The sequence below is a fragment of the Coregonus lavaretus genome, assembly GCF_964263955.1.
Source record: "Coregonus lavaretus genome assembly, chromosome: 5".
Lineage (NCBI taxonomy): Eukaryota > Metazoa > Chordata > Actinopteri > Salmoniformes > Salmonidae > Coregonus > Coregonus lavaretus.
Window position 1 is genome coordinate 24,689,366 of NC_139992.1, and position 19,576 is coordinate 24,708,941.

General features: G+C 44.1%; 1 protein-coding gene across 1 annotated transcript in view; it reads left to right on the forward strand.

The window, feature by feature from the left end:
• The first annotated feature begins 13,909 nt into the window (after nt 1–13,909).
• The window catches only part of LOC311129984 (radixin-like), a 46,835-nt gene continuing 41,168 nt past the window's right edge, over nt 13,910–19,576 (forward strand). Inside the window, exon 1 of the mRNA XM_084162558.1 lies at nt 13,910–14,001. Within this exon, the coding sequence (XP_084018684.1) occupies nt 13,990–14,001 (12 nt within the window). The 5' untranslated portion in view covers nt 13,910–13,989. The remainder of the gene's footprint in view (nt 14,002–19,576) is intronic.

Here is a 19,576-nt window from a genome sequence, read left to right on the forward strand (position 1 = left end):
AATCGAATCCCTTACATTTTGACATACTAAAAGGGTCTAAGGATTGGGTAGGTTACTTTCTAAATGTAATCTGGTACAGTTACTAGTTATCTGTCCAACATTTCTATCAGTAACGTAACTTTTGGATTACCCAAACTCAGTAATGTAATCTGATTACCTTTGGATTACTTTTAGACTCACTCAGGTTTAACAAGCTGTTAACAGAAATATGTCATAATGTATTTTTTCCCTGCAAACATCATTCCTAAATGTAAAAGTAGTCCAAGATAATCAACTTTTTCAAAAGTATCTGTAATCTGATTACAATATTTTAGCTGGTAACATAATAGATTAGTTTGTTTTTTCGTAATTAGATTACATGCATCTGATTACATGTAGGCCTAATCAGTTACTCCCCAACCCTGTTCCTGTCTCCACTTCAGTAATAGGCTCGTAGATCTCCCACACTGGCCTCAGCTCCATGGTCTCATAATACTCTTAACCAGCCACCGGCCATATAATCGACTTACTGTAGGCCTATATCAATGAATCCCATCACAAAGCACTTACTTGACTTTAGTTAATCATAGACTTGCTAAACTCACTCATGCAGCCTTGATTTCAGTTTAATTCACCCTCAGGTCAATTTATACAGTAAGACTGTGCATTAGCATTAGACTTTGGATAGAAGTTGCCCGTAGGCACAGATCTAGAATCAGTTTACCCTCATCTAATCCCAACCTTAACTATTAGGTAGAAATTGCTAAACTGACCAGAGATCAGTGTCTAGGAGCAGCTTTATACTTACTGGGGTAAATCAGAAGACTGAGTGAGTGGATGGGAGGAGGAGAGGAGGGGTTAATAAAAGCTCAGGGACAGATTAGAGAGGGATCGTAATCCCCTTCGCCACACCCCAGGTCCAAATACTGTAAAAAGACTAGACACTTACCAGGAACTGCAGCTGAGATGTCTAAAACTGACAGATACACCTCGATGTCTTTGTCATTATACTTAGACTAGAGTATATAATATTATAGTCAGATGTCTTATACATGCAACAATGCATACAGTGGGGGAAAAAAGTATTTAGTCAGCCACCAATTGTGCAAGTTCTCCCACTTAAAAAGATGAGAGAGGCCTGTAATTTTCATCATAGGTACACGTCAACTATGACAGACAAAATGAGATTTTTTTTCTCCAGAAAATCACATTGTAGGATTTTTAATGAATTTATTTGCAAATTATGGTGGAAAATAAGTATTTGGTCAATAACAAAAATGTCTCAATACTTTGTTGTATACCCTTTGTTGGCAATGACACAGGTCAAACGTTTTCTGTAAGTCTTCACAAGGTTTTCACACACTGTTGCTGGTATTTTGGCCCATTCCTCCATGCAGATCTCCTCTAGAGCAGTGATGTTTTGGGGCTGTCACTGGGCAACACGGACTTTCAACTCCCTCCAAAGATTTTCTATGGGGTTGAGATCTGGAGACTGGCTAGGCCACTCCAGGACCTTGAAATGCTTCTTACGAAGCCACTCCTTCGTTGCCCGGGCGGTGTGTTTGGGATCATTGTCATGCTGAAAGACCCAGCCACGTTTCATCTTCAATGCCCTTGCTGATGGAATGAGGTTTTCACTCTGTATCTCACGATACATGGCCCCATTAATTCTTTCCTTTACACGGATCAGTCGTCCTGGTCCCTTTGCAGAAAAACAGCCCCAAAGCATGATGTTTCCACCCCCATGCTTCATAGTAGGTATGGTGTTCTTTGGATGCAACTCAGCATTCTTTGTCCTCCAAACACGACGAGTTGAGTTTTTACCAAAAAGTTCTATTTTGGTTTCATCTGACCACATGACATTCTCCCAATCCTCTTCTGGATCATCCAAATGCACTCTAGCAAACTTCAGACGGGACATGTACTGGCTTAAGCAGGGGGACACGTCTAGCACTGCAGGATTTGAGTCCCTGGCGGCATAGTGTGTTACTGATGGTAGGCTTTGTTACTTTGGTCCCAGCTCTCTGCAGGTCATTCACTAGGTCCCCCCGTGTGGTTCTGGGATTTTTGCTCACCGTTCTTGTGATCATTTTGACCCCACGGGGTGAGATCTTGCGTGGAGCCCCAGATCAAGGGAGATTATCAGTGGTCTTGTATGTCTTCCATTTCCTAATAATTTCTCCCACAGTTGATTTCTTCAAACCAAGCTGCTTACCTATTGCAGATTCAGTCTTCCCAGCCTGGTGCAGGTCTACAATTTTGTTTCTGGTGTCCTTTGACAGCTCTTTGGTCTTGGCCATAGTGGAGTTTGGAGTGTGACTGTTTGAGGTTGTGGACAGGTGTCTTTTATACTGATAACAAGTTCAAACAGGTGCCATTAATACAGGTAACGAGTGGAGGACAGAGGAGCCTCTTAAAGAAGAAGTTACAGGTCTGTGAGAGCCATAAATCTTGCTTGTTTGGAGGTGACCAAATACTCATTTTCCACCATAATTTGCAAATAAATTCATAAAAAATCCTACAATGTGATTTTCTGGATTTTTTTTCTCAATTTGTCTGTCATAGTTGACGTGTACCTATGATGAAAATTACAGGCCTCTCTCATCTTTTTAAGTGGGAGAACTTGCACAATTGGTGGCTGACTAAATACTATTTTTTCCCCACTGTAGCTTTCATCATCATATAAGTATAATGCAGAAATTTCATTATAGATGTATGCTACTGTATATTGACACATTGAGCTACATTCCAATAATGAGGCCACTGCACTAAGAACATTCAGTGGATTGTTGTGGCGTCCACAAGATTAGAATGGAATCCGATTCTCCCAGACATAACCTCACTGTTTCCACAAGAGTCAATGAGAAGAGTCTAGCTCATGGCTGTATGGATAGATTTGTTTATCTAATCTCAGAACAGTTTTACAATGAGTAAAAAAAGGCTTGTTAGTAAGGATTTCACAGTAAAGTCTACACCTGTTGTATTCGGCGCATGTGACAAATACAATTTGATTTGATGAATAAGGAGAGAGCAAACAAATAAAAGCAAACAAAGCTGAAAAGCAAGAGAGATCATGAGCCAGTGAGAGAGTGGTAGAGGGAGAGCCAATGAAAGAGCGGTAGAGGGAGAGACAGAGAGAGAAAGACCAACCAATAACTACATTTCTCCTCATCTCTTTGTCTGACAAATGACCAACCACAGTAGCTCTCTCCTGCAGTGCTTACCTGCAGTGTAGGATGACATTGCCATGAATGTCCACTAGATGGCGTTAGTGCATTCGGTATTGGGCGTTATTGATGTCAAAGTAGCCTAATGATGCCAAGCTACAAACTATGATGATGATTGATTCGGAAATAGACTGAGTCACCTAATAAGGCTGTGGTAATGGAGAGTAAAGTAACCACATCAATAGTTAGGTTAGGTAAGACTCATCGATACAGAATGGGGACAGTTACGATGTGGTGGGAGTGTGAGGGACAGTCAGTAAACAGTGACTGACTAACAATGAGAATGTGCAGCCTATATGTCCATTCACCAACCAAGAATTCACAAAATGTGACAAACACCCAACTGAGACTCTGCATGCAGAATTCTGCAAAAATATCCTTCATGTACAATGCAAAACCCCAAACAATGCATATACAGCAGAATTAGGACTATACCCGCTAATGATCCAAATCCAGAAAAGAGCTGTTAAATTCTACATCCACCTAAGGAAGCGATGCCCACACATTCCACCACAAAGCACTCACCTACAGAGAGATGAACCTAGAGAAGAGTCCCCAAAGCCAGCTGGTTCTGGGACTCTGTTCACAAACCCCACAGAGCCCCAGGACAGTAATAATAATATGCCATTTAGCAGACGCTTTTATCCAAAGTGACTTACAGTCATTCATGCATACATTTTTGTGTATGGGTGGTCCCGGGGATCGAACCCACTACCTTGGCGTTACAAGCGCCGTGCTCTACCAGCTGAGCTACAGAGGACCACAACACAGCAACACAATTAGACCCAACCAAATTATGAGAAAACAAAAAGATAACTATTTGACACACTGGAAAGAATCTATCAACAAACTGAGCAAACCGGAATGCTATCTGGCCCTAAACAGAGAATACACAGTAGCAGAATACCTGACCACCGTGACAGACCCCAAATTAAGAAAATCCTTGACCATGTACAGACTCAGTGAGCATAGCCTTATTATTGAGAGAGGCCGCCATAGGCAGATCTGGCTCTGCCCACAAAATTAGGTGGAAACTGAGCTGCACTTCCTTACCTCCTGCCAAAGTTATGACCATATTAGAGACACATACAGTGCATTCGGAAAGTATTCAGACTCCTTGACTTTTTCCACATTTTGTTACGTTACAGCCTTATTCTAAAATTGATTAAATTGTTTTTCCCCCCTCAATCTACACACAATACCCTTATAATGACAAAGCAAAAACAGGTTTTTAGAATTGTTTGCAAAAATAAAAAACGGAAATATCACATTTACATAATTATTCAGACCCTCTACTCAGTACTTGGTTGAAGCGCCTTTTGCAGCGATTACAGCCTCGAATCCTCTTGGGTATGACGCAACAAGCTTGGCGCACCTGTATTTGGGGAGTTTCTCCCATTCTTCTCTGCAGATCCTCTCAAGCCCTGTCAGGTTGGATGGAGAGCGTCGCTGCACAGCTATTTTCAGGTCTCTCCAGAGATGTTCGATCGGGTTCAATATCACCCAAAGACATTCAGAGACTTGTCCCGAAGCCACTTCTGCGTTGTCTTGGCTGTGTGCTTAGGGTCGTTGTCCTGTTGGAAGGGGAACCTTCGCCCCAGTCGGCGGTCCTGAGTACTCTGGAGCAGGTTTTCATCAAGGATCCCTCTGTACTTTGCTCCGTTCATCTTTCCCTCGATCCTGACTAGCCTCCCAGTCTCTGCCGCTGAAAAACATCCCCACAGCATGATGCTGCCATCACCATGCTTCACCGTAGGGATGGTATTGGCCAGGTGATGAGCGGTGCCTGGTTTCCTCCAGGCTTGACGCTTGGCATTCAGGCCAAAGAGTTCAATCTTGGTTTCATCAGACCAGAGAATCTTGTTTCTCATGGTCTGATAGTCCTTTAGGTGCCTTTTGGCAAACTCCAAGCGTGCTGTCATGTGGCTTTTACTGAGGAATGGCTTCTGTCTGGCCACTCTACCATAAAGGCCTGATTAGTGGAGTGCTGCAGAGATGGTTGTCCTTCTGGAAGGTTCTCCCATCTCCACAGAGGAACTCTGGAGCTCTGTCAGAGTGACCATTGGGTTCTTGGTCACCTCCCTGACGAAGGCCGTTCTCCCCCGATTGCTCAGTTTGGCCAGGCGGCCAGCTCTAGAAAGAGTCTTGGTGGTTCCATACTTCTTCCATTTAAGAACGCCTGCCAGGTCTGGTCCGGTGACGGAGTCTGTAGCCGCCGTCCTCCCGGTGGCAACCACCGCTAGGGCGGTAGGCGGTTCGGAGTGCGGGACCTGGGGAAGAGGTGAGGACTGGTAGGTGGTCTGGGATGGTGGTTTGGGCTGATGAGTGGTCGGTGGAGACCGGAACAGGATGGGGGCGGAGCCTCCCTCCAGGATGAGCCACCCCGTGGACCAGTCTATCCGGGGTTTGTGGGCGACCAGCCAGGGGTGCCTGAGTACGAGGGGACACTCCGGAGAGTCCACAATGAAAAACTGGATATCCGCGGAGTAGTCCGCCACCGAACGGTCACCCTGCCGACATGCCGTGAGCCGCCTCTCGGCCTCGTGCCCGACACCACCGAGAGGTGTCGAACACCTTGCGTAGCTCCCGGGTGAATTGGTAGGAGTCGGAGCACGCTGGAGTTTGGCTCTCCCACTCCGCGGTTGCCCAGGAAAGGGCCCGACCCGTCAACAGAGTGATGATGTAGGCCACCCAGCCCTGCTCCGTCAGGAAGGAGGAGGGTTGTAGGCTGAATACCAGGGAACACTGGGTGAGGAATTCCCTGCAGCCCTCTAGATGTCCGTCATACCTCTCCGTAGGTGGTAGGCGGGGTTCCCGCGATGTCGCAGGCGAGACTGGAGATGCCATTGCCGCGGCTTCCGCTCCGACGGCTGCCGGGGCTGGTCGGGTGTCCACCCGGCTCTGCACGGCGATCGTCAGCTGGCGGAGATTCTCTATGATCTGCTGCAGGCTGCGGTCACGTTGGTTCAGCATAGCTCCCTGTGTTGCCAATGAGCTCTGATACTCCGCTGGGTCCATATTGGCTCAGTTTTCTGTAAGGGTTGGTGTGAGGTGTGACCCAGGTGCGGTGCAGGATATACAGTAGGCAGTAGGCAGAGATGGTGAAACAAGGATCTTTACTGGTGGTCCCGAAGCCAAAATACAAAATAACGGACTTATCACGATAAAAGGAAGTCAGAGATGACAGCCAAAATACGAAATACTACCTACGACTGAAACAAATAACGAAACAGGGAGAACACTTCTCAAGTACCTGTACATAGGTCTCCGATCAGACACCGATTAGTACTGCTGGACATAGAGAAACTAACAGAGAAAACTGAGCAAGGGAACACAGGGAAGTCAGGGCATAAATACACAGGTGAACAGGTAGACACAGGTGACACCAATAGGATACTGATTAGTCCAGACTGTGAGTGAGGAGGTGCCTAAGGTTGTCGGAGGATGACACCTAGTGGGTCGCTCCAGAACTGCGACCCCCTCCTGTAACAGAGGCCACTGTGTTCTTGGGGACCTTCAATGCTGCAGAAATTTTTTGGTACCCTTCCCCAGATCTGTGCCTCGACACAATCCTGTCTCGGAGCTCTACGGACAATTCCTTCGACCTCATGGCTTGGTTTTTGCTCTGACATGCACTGTCAACTGTGGTACCTTATATAGACAGGTGTGTGCCTTTCCAAATCATGTCCAATCAATTGAATTTACCACAGGTGGACTCAAATCAAGTTGTAGAAACATCTCAAGGATGATCAATGGAAACAGGATGCACCTGAGCTCAATTTCGAGTCTCATAGCAAAGGGTCTAAATACTTATGTAAATTAGGTATCTGTTTTGTGTGTAGATTGATGAGGGGGGAAAAAATATTGTATATATTTTAGAATAAGGCTTTAACGTAACAAAATGTGGAAAAAGTGAAGGGGTCTGAATACTTTCCGAATGCACTGTATTTCCCACAGATCACACAGACCCACAAAGAATTTGAAAACAAATCAAACGTTGATAAACTCCTATATCTGTTTAGGCGAAATGCCGCAATGTGCAATCACAGCAGCAAGATTTGTGACCCATTGCCATGAAAATAAGGCAACCAGCGGAGCACAAACAACATTGTAAATAAAACAAATATTTATTCGTACTGCAACTATTTGCCCTTTGTTAAAAGCACTGTACATAGCTGATAATATAACATTTGAAACATCTTTATCCTTTTGAAAACTTTGAGTGAAACGTTTACTACTTGTTGATGTTTTTTGTTTCTTCTCACTTTTGTTTATTGTTTATTTCACTTGCTTTGGCAATGTAAACATGTTTCCCATGCCAATAAAGCCCCTTTGAATTGAATTGAGACTGTGGGATTGGGAGAAGAGAGTGTGTGTAAACCAGGACATGTTGATTATGTGCATTAAATGTAGGTTTATTGTATTCTCAGAAGGGTATGAGGACAGGTGTCTTGGCCTAGATACACAGAGAAGACCGGTTGCAGTCATATTTTCTCATTATTAACATGTGCATCATATTTTCTCATTATTAACATGTGCTGTATGTTGAAGCATGTTCATAATCAGTGAGTCACATTTCCTGTTGACACACTCCTTGGTAATACAGTAATGTACTCATGAAAGACAGCAATACATCAGTGTCTAAATGGGTAGGTCTTATTTTTCTAAAGTCTCATCCTCACAAGCAGATCTTGGCAGTCAGTCATATGTTATCCCCGGAACTGGTCAAGCCTGTAAGCTATATGTGGACGATGTTACACACAAAATGAAGGCAATATTTAATTATACCCTAAATGAAAAGATAAATTGACGACATTTTGCCCCATGAAAAAATTAGATTAATAGAAACAACACTGCGTTGAAACTGATCTCAACACAACCTATATAAAAGCATTACTTTTTCAGAAATATTTTAAATTGGCTGTAGTCCATCTTTCTATGGGCTACCTTCTGGTTATTGTAGGTTAAGGCTAGACATTTTGAAGTTGACTCTTATCACATTTACGTTGTGCTTGTATGTGCTCCTCTCTTAACCCAGTTTGAAGTGAGCGTGTTCCATCAATGAACCACGCCTCGCGCGGCACGCTAAAAGTCCGACGGCCATATTGACTGACTGCACCTCCTCCTCTCTTCCCTGCGGTGAAACTGGCTCAGTCGCTTCATACATTTCCCTGTATACCGAGGCTGGGAAATACCCGGGTGTCTAACGGGAAACAAACCGGTCTATTTTGGTAGCGTAGGATATAAAGTAGTGTACAGTGGGCCCGGGGAAGACAGTTTACCGTTTTCTGAACGCAGTCCGTAAACTGAGGTGAGTTTTTAACCGGTGCATTTTTTCGCTGGTGGCTCCTAAACAGCTCAGAAGGGGATTTGCTCTGTGGTCGACAGTAGCTGTTGTAATGTAGACTTGTTACCAAGATAAACCCGCTCCAGTAAACTACAACATAGGCCTATTGGTATTAATCCCGTTTTTTTGTAATTGTGAAAACATTTAGTATAATGTTCAATATTTCATTCAAGGACATTACTGATCATACGGTCCATCGATAATAGAACAACATTTAAGTGTTAAACAAGTTCTCTAATAAGTTAACAGCTTCATGTCACTACAGTTGTCTGTGACCAAACATCAAACTAATTGGTAACGTCCATTCACATTAACGTTACATTTAATTCACTTTAGGCTATCATAGATAAGGCTTTCAATGTTCAGTGTTAATTTAGAAGGATATTTTTAATCTATGAGATTAATGAAAGTAGGCTAGTACCTGGTTGTTTTCATGACAACTGTGACATGCCCTCCATTGAGGCATAACAGAAACAACGGTTTGCAACTTTGTTGCAGGTGCTGATTACGCGCGTGCAGTATTTGTAATAGTAGTTTCTTGTTACATTGTAGCCTATTTTGCACTCTCGCGACCAGGGTCGCCAATTAGCTGGCCAGTGGAGTGTTTTTCTGTGGTTTTAGAAATGTTTTGTTGTAGTAGCTTAATTCAAATTCCACTTGTCTCCGCTCAGCGACAAATACTTCAGATCCTAGAAACACAATATAGGTTAGTGGCTTTTTGTTGTTGTTGCGCAAACATGTCCTTGAATATCACCACTCGATGTGCGCGCCCTGGCAGCATATAACGGCGCTTGTATATCCATCTGGCAGAAACAGATGCTATGATGACGCTTATTAATTAGGCCCGTTGATTGGCCTGGTCACAGTGGGACACCATATTTTAATGGCCATTGTCACTGTCACTCAAACCCTCCTGTTGCTCAGTTCATCCCTGCTGTGGGGCTGAGTTACAACCATAGACATAGATAGAGGACTCATCTTTATCTGTGCAATTATAGCGTGTGTCACAGCATGGGCAGCGCCATTGAGGCTACAACACATAGGAATCCCCACCCAGTTTACCACTTTGACTACTTTTAAAATGGCAGAAGCATGGTGGAAGCTCTCAATGGTGCTGCCCATGCTAAAATGGCCTTTTGGCCACTAGAGGCCTCCATCATTCTCTATGGTTACAACTCATTTGAGAAAGGACTCATGTGATCCTTTTTACTGCAGGTTTTATGTTTCTTCCAGTGCCATAGTGTGTTGAATAATCCTGTGCCTGCGGAAGTCTTGGACATGGACACTGTCCTCCAGTTGAATATTGGAATGCTATAGTACATTTAATTGAAAGAGCCTCTTTTTTTTTGTTGCTCATGTTATGCAACTGAACTAAACACAACACTGATCGTCAGCCACTTTTTCTTCTGCATGCCTCCTCACACACTGATGTACAGTAAACCTATAGAGGTAGCAAAGATAAGGCCCTGCTCTGTAACAGTTTGTACAGGGTGTTCTGAACCAGCATGACTGACATCGCTGGTAGGGTCACAGACTGATGCTATCTGGTTACCTTGGCGATGCATTTGGTTTCCCAGCAGCCTCAGGGGAATCCCATCTCTGTCATTCCAACGTGATTACCCTGAAACACAGGACTGTATTAATCAGGAAATGAACCAGGCAATATATGATATTACAAGAAGACACTTTTTGTCGTGGTTAGAAAGGTAGGGGATGGTTCACCAGACTCTGCTCTCCTATGGCTGTATCAGTAGGGGGTTGAATTAGGCCTTACATGTTGTCACTCATGTGAGCCTTTCCTACAACTAACCAGAAGTTGTAATTCCCCATAAGGAGAGCCTAGTACAGTTGTTGTTGTCACAGCTGTTGTAGTGGTGCTACATATTCTTTGTTTGTATACCCTTTGTAGTGTCACTCACACCACAGCTGGATATGGTACCATCAGCTCTGTACACACACAAACACACACACACACACACAGAGACACACACACACACACACAAAGAGAGACACACACACCGCAAACACACACTGCAAACTCCCTGGCACATGTGTTTAGCAACCTCTCTGCTCTCTCTTGTACAACTGCAGTGAAAGTGTGAAAGAAGAGAGGGAACAAGGTGATGGAGAGGAGGAGGGAAACAGGATTTGTGAGGGGTACACAGACAGGGTCTGGAAAAGGCTTGTTACTGTGAAACCTGTAATTCGTTTTACCAGTCAAAAGTTTTTCTTTATTTTGTACTATTTTTTATATTGTAGAATAATAGTGAAGACATCAAAACTATGAAATAACACCTATGGAATCATGTAGTAACCAAAAACGTGTTAAACAAATCAAAATATATTTTATATTTGAGATTCTTCAAATAGCCACCCTTTGCCTTGATGACAGCTTTGCACTCTCTTGGCATTCTCTCAACCAGCTTCATGAGGTAGTCACCTGGAATGCATTTCAATTAACAGGTGTGCCTTGTTGAAAGTTAATTTGTGGAATTTCGTTCCTTCCTTCCTTGAGCCAATCAGTTGTGTTGTGACAAGGTAGAGGGGGTATACAGAATATAGCCCTATTTGGTAAAAGACCAAGTCCATGTTATAGCAAGAACAGCTCAAATAAGGAAAGAGAAATGACAGTCCATCATTACTTTAAGATATGAAGGTCAGTCAATACGGAACATTTCAAGAACTTTAAAAGTTTCTTCAAGGGCAGTTGCAAAAATCATCAAGCGCTATGATGAAACTGGCTCTCATAAGGACAGCCACAGGCATGGAAGACCCAGAGTTACCTCTGCTGCAGAGGATAAGTTCATTAGAGTTACCAGCCTCAGAAATTGCAGCCCAAATAAATGCTTCACAGAGTTCAAGTCACAGACACATCTCAATATCAACTGTTCAGAGGGGACTGTGTGAATCAGGCCTTCATGGTCGAATTGCTGCAAAGAAACCACTACTAAAGGACACCAATAAGAAGAAGAGACCTGCTTGGGCCAAGAAACACGAGCAATGAACATTAAACCGGTGGAAATTTGTCCTTTGGTCTGGAGTCCAAATTTGAGATATTTGGTTCCAACCGCGGTGTCTTTGTGAGACGCGGTGTGGGTGAATGGATGATCTCCGCATGTGTAGTTACCACCGTAAAGCATGGAGGAGGAGGTGTTATGGTGTGGGGGTGCTTTGCTGGTGACACTGTCTGTGACTTATTTAGAATTCAATGCACACTTAACCAGCATGGCTACCATAGCATTCTGCAGCGATACGCCATCCCATCTGGTTTGGGCTTAGTGGGACTATCATTTGTTTTTCAACAGGACAATGACCCAACACACCTCTAGGCTGTGTAAGAGCTATTTAACCAAGAAGGAGAGTGATGGAGTGCTGCATCAGATGACCTGGCCTCCACAATCCCCTGACCTCAACCCAATTGAGATGGTTTGGGATGAGTCGGACCGCAGAGTGAAGGATAAGCAGCCAACAAGTGCTCAGCATATGTGGGAACTCCTTCAAGACTGTTGGAAAAGCATTCCAGGTGAAGCTGGTTGAGAGAATGCCAAGAGTGTGCAAAGCTGTCATCAAGGCAAAGGGTGGCTATTTGAAGAATTTCAAATATAAAATATATTTTGATTTGTTTAACACTGTTTTGGTTACTACATGATTCCATATGTGTTATTTCATAGTTTTGATGTCTTCACTATTATTCTACAATGTAGAACATTTTAAAAATAAAGAAAAACCCTGGAATGAGTAGGTGTGTCCAAACTTTTGATGGGTACTGTATATGCTATGTTCTGTTAAAAGCTACTGCATCAGAGAGAGAAACAAAGGGAGAGAGAGGGAAGGGGAGAGAGATGATGATGATGTGTGTGTGGAGAGCAGAGCCTAATACTTTCTGCATGAATTGTGACCTGGAAGCTGTATCCATTTGAGAGTGACCCTCCGGCTTTGGGTGAATAGAGGGGTCAGGTAACACACACGCACACACACACACACACACACACAACAGACACACACACACACAACAGACAGGATTATAGCTTTTCTCTGCCAGGCAGGTTTATGAGTGTGTGGGCTAAACAGGGAGTACCTGTGTTTGGCACCGGATGCTAGTTAATGACCTCACAGAGTCACAGGTTATGGCTGCCCTGAGGTGGGTGGGGAAGTCACAGGTCATTTTTCTTCACACAGACCCATGAGGTCCTTATAGAATATATAGAGGTCAGTCCTGCTCTAGTGATGAAATGTAACTAAGCACCTGTGTCACATTGTTAGAGAGGCATTTCCGGCCCGATATACAGTAAATGGGGCAGGCCCAGCTTTTGTTCTCTGCCTCTCCTATCACACTGCAGTATATCTGTTCTCCCAGTCTCTACCCAGGAGAGAGAGAGGTAGCGATAGAGAGTCAGCTTACTGTCCCTCAGTAAGCCTGCTCTTCATTTCCATAAAGCAGTGGTGCTGCTGTTTAGGACTGCAGCCCTGCCTGCCTGTCTGGCTGCTATCACATCTCTCTGCTCTCTCTCTGCAGGCCGGGCTAGGGCAGATTTTTATTACTTAATTAGCAGGGCCTATTTCTGGCCTTTGCCATCTCAGGACCCTGGCACCACAGGGACTACTTCAAGGCCTACCTACAGCGGGCGCTCTAGCCCTCCCTCCCCCTCCATCTACACTCCCTTCCTCCCCTTTTCTCTTCATATGTTTTGGAGTTTTTTTCAGAAGCCAGCATATGTTTTGCGTTGGGAAATGTAATTGTCTATCCTGTCTATCCTCTCTCTCTCTCTCTCTCTCTCTCTCTCTCTCTCTCTCTCTCTCTCTCTCTCTCTCTCTCTCTCTCTCTCTCTCTCTCTCTCTCTCTCTCTCTCTCTCTCTCTCTCTCTCTCTCTCTCTCTCTCTCAGATTTTACTGAAGTATTTACTGTACTGTTTCTGTTGTATTATCTTTGACATAGAAGTGGAGGCTTTCTTCTTCAAGAAATCTAATGGAGAAATACTAAAATAAATGTTTTACCATAACCTGTAGGCAGGTAGGACTTGGGTCTGAATGGATAGTTCAGACCTTCTGCTCTTTTCTATAACCTGTAGGGTAATGCAAGGTATATAATTTTCTGTAAGTTTCTCACTTATGGGTGGCACAAATTGCGATATGGGGGAGGGGAATGGGCAGGGTATATTCAAATTAAATATTGTTGTATTTACTGTAGTGTTTTTGCAGACATTACTGTAGTATTTACTACAGTGTATAGTATTCTTCAGTATACTACAGTTTACTATAGAATTATATAGTAAACTGTAGTATTTTTTTCGTGTGGGTCTCTCTTTTATTTATAGTGTTAATAATAACTGTTCTGTTCACTCCTCCAGGCGGTAGATCCCAGGGTGAGGCAACAAGGTGGAGGACGATTTCTTAGCATTTTCTCAGCTGAAGGGCAAGGCCGGAGAGAGGACAAAGATGCCTAAACCGGTAAGACTCACCTCGGGAGAAAGGATCAAAATAAAGATGTATAAACACTCACAAACTGTAAGTCGCTCTGGATAAGAGCGTCTGCTAAATGACGTAAATGTAAATGTAAAATAAAGACATATAACAATATTCACAGGAGAAGTGAATGTTCAGGTTGTTTTGTGAGATTTCACAATGCCTTTTCCACCACAATACCTGAGGCTTTGTCACAAAGTATCAGTCACACCATGCAGGAACCACAGCCACATCTAACCTAACTGTAACAAACAGTCACATACACATGCACGCACCCCCCCCCCCACCCCCCCCCCAAACACACACAACAAACAAACAAAAACGCACACACAGGTACAGACACAGTCCTGATTACCCACTTTAGACCTGTTTGTAGAAAACACAAAGCCCCCTTGCTACTCTATTTTTGAGCAACACACACACACACACACAGGCTTCTTGTGTCTCTAACAGGCTCAGAGCTTGCGGACAGACAGACAGAGAGCTACAGAGAGTCTCCCTGTAGTCTAGATCTTACATAAGCACTGTAAACCCTCTACTCCACAGACATGGCTAGTCCGTCACACACACATACACTACCGGTCAAAAGTTTTAGAACACCTACTCATTCAAGGGTTTTTCTTTATTTTTACTATTTTCTACATTTTGGAATAATAGTGAAGACATCAAAACTATGAAATAACACATATGGAACCATGTAGTAACCAAAAAAGTGTTAAACAAATCAAAATATATTTTATATTTGAGAATCTTCAAATAGCCACCCTTGATGACAGCTTTGCACACTCTTGGCATTCTCTCAACCAGCTTCACCTGAAATGCTTTTCCAACAGTCTTGAAGGAGTTCCCACATATGCTGAGCACTTGTTGGCTGCTTTTCCTTCACTCTGCGGTCCAACTCATCCCAAACCATCTCAATTTGGTTGAGGTCGGATGATTGGGGAGGCCAGGTCATCTGATGCAGTACTCCATCACTCTCCTTCTTGGTAAAATATCCCTTACACAGCCTGAAGGTGTTGGGTCATTGTCCTGTTGAAAAACAAATGATAGTCCCACTAAGCCCAAACCAGATGGGATGGCGTATCGCTGCAGAATGCTATGGTAGCCATGCTGGTTAAGTGTGCCTTGAATTCTAAATAAATCAGTGTCACCAGCAAAGCACCCCCACACCATAACACCTCCTCCTCCATGCTTTACAGTGGTAACTACACATGCAGAGATCATCCGTTCACCCACACCGCGTCTCACAAAGACACGGCGGTTGGAACCAAAAATCTCCAATTTGGACTCCAGACCAAAGGACAAATTTCCACCGGTTTAATGTTCATTGCTCGTGTTTCTTGGCCCAAGCAGGTCTCTTCTTCTTATTGGTGTCCTTTAGTAGTGGTTTCTTTGCAGCAATTTGACCATGAAGGCCTGATTCACACAGTCTCCTCTGAACAGTTGATGTTGAGATGTGTCTGTGACTTGAACTCTGTGAAGCATTTATTTGGGCTGCAATTTCTGAGGCTGGTAACTCTAATGAACTTATCCTCTGCAGCAGAGGTAACTCCATTCCTATGGCGGTCCTCATGAGAGCCAGTTTCATCATAGCGCTTGATGGTTTTTGCGAATGCACTTGAAGAAACTTCAAAGTTCTTGACATTTTCCGTATTGACTGACCTTCATGTCTTAAAGTAATGATGGACTGTCATTTATCTTTGCTTATTTGAGCTGTTCTTGCCATAATAAGGACTTGGTCTTTTACCAAATAGGGATATCTGTATACCCCCCCTACCTTGTCACAACACAACTGATTGGCTCAAACGCATTAAGAAGGAAAGAAATTCCACAAATTAACTTTCAACAAGGCACACCTGTTAATTGAAATGCATTCCAGGTGACTACCTCATGAAGCTGGTTGAGAGAATGCCAAGAGTGTGCAAAGCTGTCATCAAGGCAAAGGGTGGCTATTTGAAGAATCTCAAATCTGAAATATATTTTGATTTGTTTTATACTTTTTTGGTTACTACATGATTCCATAGTTTTAATATCTTCACTATTATTCTACAATGTAGGAAATAGTAAAAAATAAAGAAAAACCCTTGAATGAGTAGGTGTTCTAAAACTTTTGACCGGTAGTGTGCACATACACACACTGGACAGGAATTAGGTTGGGGCCACCTCCACTTCTTGGAAAGGGGAAGAGGAAAGAACGTGATGGAAAGCACAGCGAGAAAGAGAGGGGGAACAAGAGAGTGAAAGAGAAATAGGGAGAGAAAAAGGGAGACAGAGTGAGGGAGACAAAGATATAGATAGATAGAGAAAGCGAAAGACGGAAAGGGAATGAGGGATGGAGAGAGAGGGAGAGATTGATAGAGAGACCATTGTTCACATTGTGCTCATTGGGCAATTACATTACCCAACTAATCTCCAAGACGCCCTCAGGGGAAAGATGTTCATCAGACATTTTTATATGTTAACATATTGTTGGACTAAATGAATTGTATTACCGTGGACTGTCATTCAGACGTTTTGTTGTCCGCACTTACTTTAAGAGGTTCTGTCTAAGCGGCCCCTCCAGATATACTCTACAAAAAGACATGGTGAGAGTAAATAATGCCTCCATCAGGGTGCAGTGTGTTTTTGGGGAGCGAGGCAGACAGGTCTGTTGTGTTCTTAAAAGGGGGGATATAGGGATCTCTGGTCTCTCTAGCTTGCCTGGGCCATTAAATCAGTGGGTTTCTGTGTAGGACCCTTCCTTTCTTCTGGGCATGTTTTAATGGGGGATTATTCCTCTGTAACACCACTCAATAGGTGTCCAAAGGTGTGCCTGTTTTTCTGTCTGGTGTAAAGGGGGTCCTTGTTAGCTAGAGTTGGAGGGCCAACCTGTAGGAGGACACAGCAGAGAGTCTAGGGGCTGAAGAATATTTCCCATATGCTCTGCTTGGTTAGCAGAAGGACATGTCTTTGTCTCTTTGTCTGTGTGTGTGTGTTTTAGTGAGTACTTGTTTACTTGCTACCTTTTACTCCACACACAGAGACACTTACAAAGCTCTCCCTCGCCCTCCATTTGGCAAATCTGACCATAACTCTATTCTCCTGATTGCTGCTTACAAGCAAAAACTCAAACAGGAAGTACCAGTGACACGCTCAGTACGGAAGTGGTCCGATGAAGCGAATGGTAAGCTACAGGACTGTTTTGCTAGCACAGACTGGAATATGTTCCGGGAGTCAGTCACCGGCTTCATTAATAAGTGCATCGTACGTACATATCCCAAACAGAAGCCATGGATTACAGGCAACATCCGCACTGAGCTAAAGGCTAGAGCTGCCGCTTTCAAGGAGCGGGACTCTAATCCGGACGCTTATAAGAAATCCCGCTACGCCCTGAACCATCAAACAGGCAAAGCGTCAATACAGGACCAAGATCAAATCCTACTAAACTGGCTCTGACGCTTGCCGGATGTAGCAGGACTCACAAACTATCACAGATTAGAAAGGGAAACCCAGCCATGAGCAGTCCAATGACACAAGCCTACCAGACGAGCTAAATACCTTCTATGCTCGCTTCGAGGCTAGCAACACTGAACCATGCATGAGAGCAGCAGCTGTTCCGGACGACTGTGTGATTACGCTCTCCGTAACCGATATGAGTAAGAACTTTAAACGGGTCAACATTCACAAGGCCGCAGGGCCAGACAAATTACCAGGACGCGTTCTCAGAGCATGCGATGACCAGCTGACATTTTCAAACTCTCGCTGACCCAGTCTGTAATACCTACATGTTTCAAGCAGACCACCATAGTCCCTGTGCCCAAGAACGCAAAGTTTAACCTGTCTAAATGACTATCGCCCCGTAGCACTCACATCTGTAGCCATTAAATGCTTTGAAAGGCTGGTCAAGGCCCACATCAACACCATCATCCTACACACTCTGGACCCACTCCAATTTGCATACCACCCCAACAGAGCCATAGATGACGCAATCTCTATTGCACTCTACACTGCCCTTTCCCACCTGGGCAAAAGGAACACCTACGTGAGAATGCTGTTCATTGAGTACAGTCCAGCGTTCAACACCATAGTGTCCTCCAAGTTCATCACTAAGCTAAGGACCCTGGGATTAAACACCTCCCTCTACAACTTGATTCTGGACTTCCTGATGGGTCGCACCCATGTGGTGAGGGTAGGCTACAACACATCCGCTACGCTGACCCTCAACACGGGGGCCCCTCAGGGGTGTGTGGTTAGTCCCCCCCTGTACTCCCTGTTCACCCACGACTGCATGGCCGTGAGCGACTCAAACTCCATCATTAAGTTTGCTGATGACACGATGATGGTAGGCCTCATCAACGACGATGAGACAGCCTAGAGGGAGGAGGTCAGAGACCTGGCAGTGTGGTGCCAGGACATCAACCTCTCCCTCCACGTCAGCAACATAAAGGAGCTGATCGTGGACTACAGGAAACAGAGGGCAGAGCTCGCCCACATCAACGGGGCTTTAGTGGAGCAGGTCGAGAGCTTCAAGTTCCTCGGTGTCCACATCACTAAGGAATTATCATGGTCCACACACACCAACACATTCGTGAAGAGGGCACGACAAAACCTCTTCCCCCTCAGGAGGCTGAAAAGATTTGGCATGGGGTCTAAGATCCTCAAAAAGTTATACAGCTGCACCATTGAGAGCATCTTGACTGGCTGAATCACCACTTGCTATGGCAAGTCCTTGGCATCTGACTGCAAGCTGCTACAGAGGGTAGTGCGTACGGCCCAGTACATCACTGGGGCCGAGCTCTCTGCCATCCAGGACCTCTGAACAGCTTCTACCCCAAAGCCATAAGACTTCTAAATAGTTAGTCTGGGTAGTTATTGGTTAATTATTTAACTATCTGCATTGACCCTTTTTGCACTAACTCTTTTGACTCATCACATACGCTGCTGTTACCGTTTTATCTATTCTGTTGCCTAGCCACTTTATCCCTACCTATATATACATATCTACCTCAATTACCCCGTACCCCTGCACATCGAGTCTGTACTGGTACTACCTGTATATATCCAAGTTATTGTTTCACATTGTGTATTTATTCCTTGTGTTATTATTTTTCTATTATTTCCCTTTTTTCTCTATACATTGTTGGGAAGGGCACATAAGTAAGCATTCCACTGTTAGTCTACATCTGTTGTTTACGAAGAATGTGAGGAATACAATTTGATTTGACTTGAGCTGTATACTGCGTGTGTGGATTGTAAGAATGTATCACCATTGTAGAGCTATGGTGTGGGGCGCAGTGGGACTTGATGCATTATTGATTTATTGAGGCGTTTTACACATCACCCCTCCTCTGGTTGACCTCACTACTCTCTGCTCCACACCAGCAAGCATGTGCCCGCTGGCCACGCCACACAAAGTCTTTAAATATTTCATAACCCAGTTTTCATTAATATAATGGGAATTATCCAAGTCACTAAATCTAATTATCAGGTGTGAAGTTCACTCACCCATCCCCCTCCCCCCACCTCTCTTTAGCCCACACACATAGAAAAACGTAAGCTCTACATAATCCTCCACTCCCCA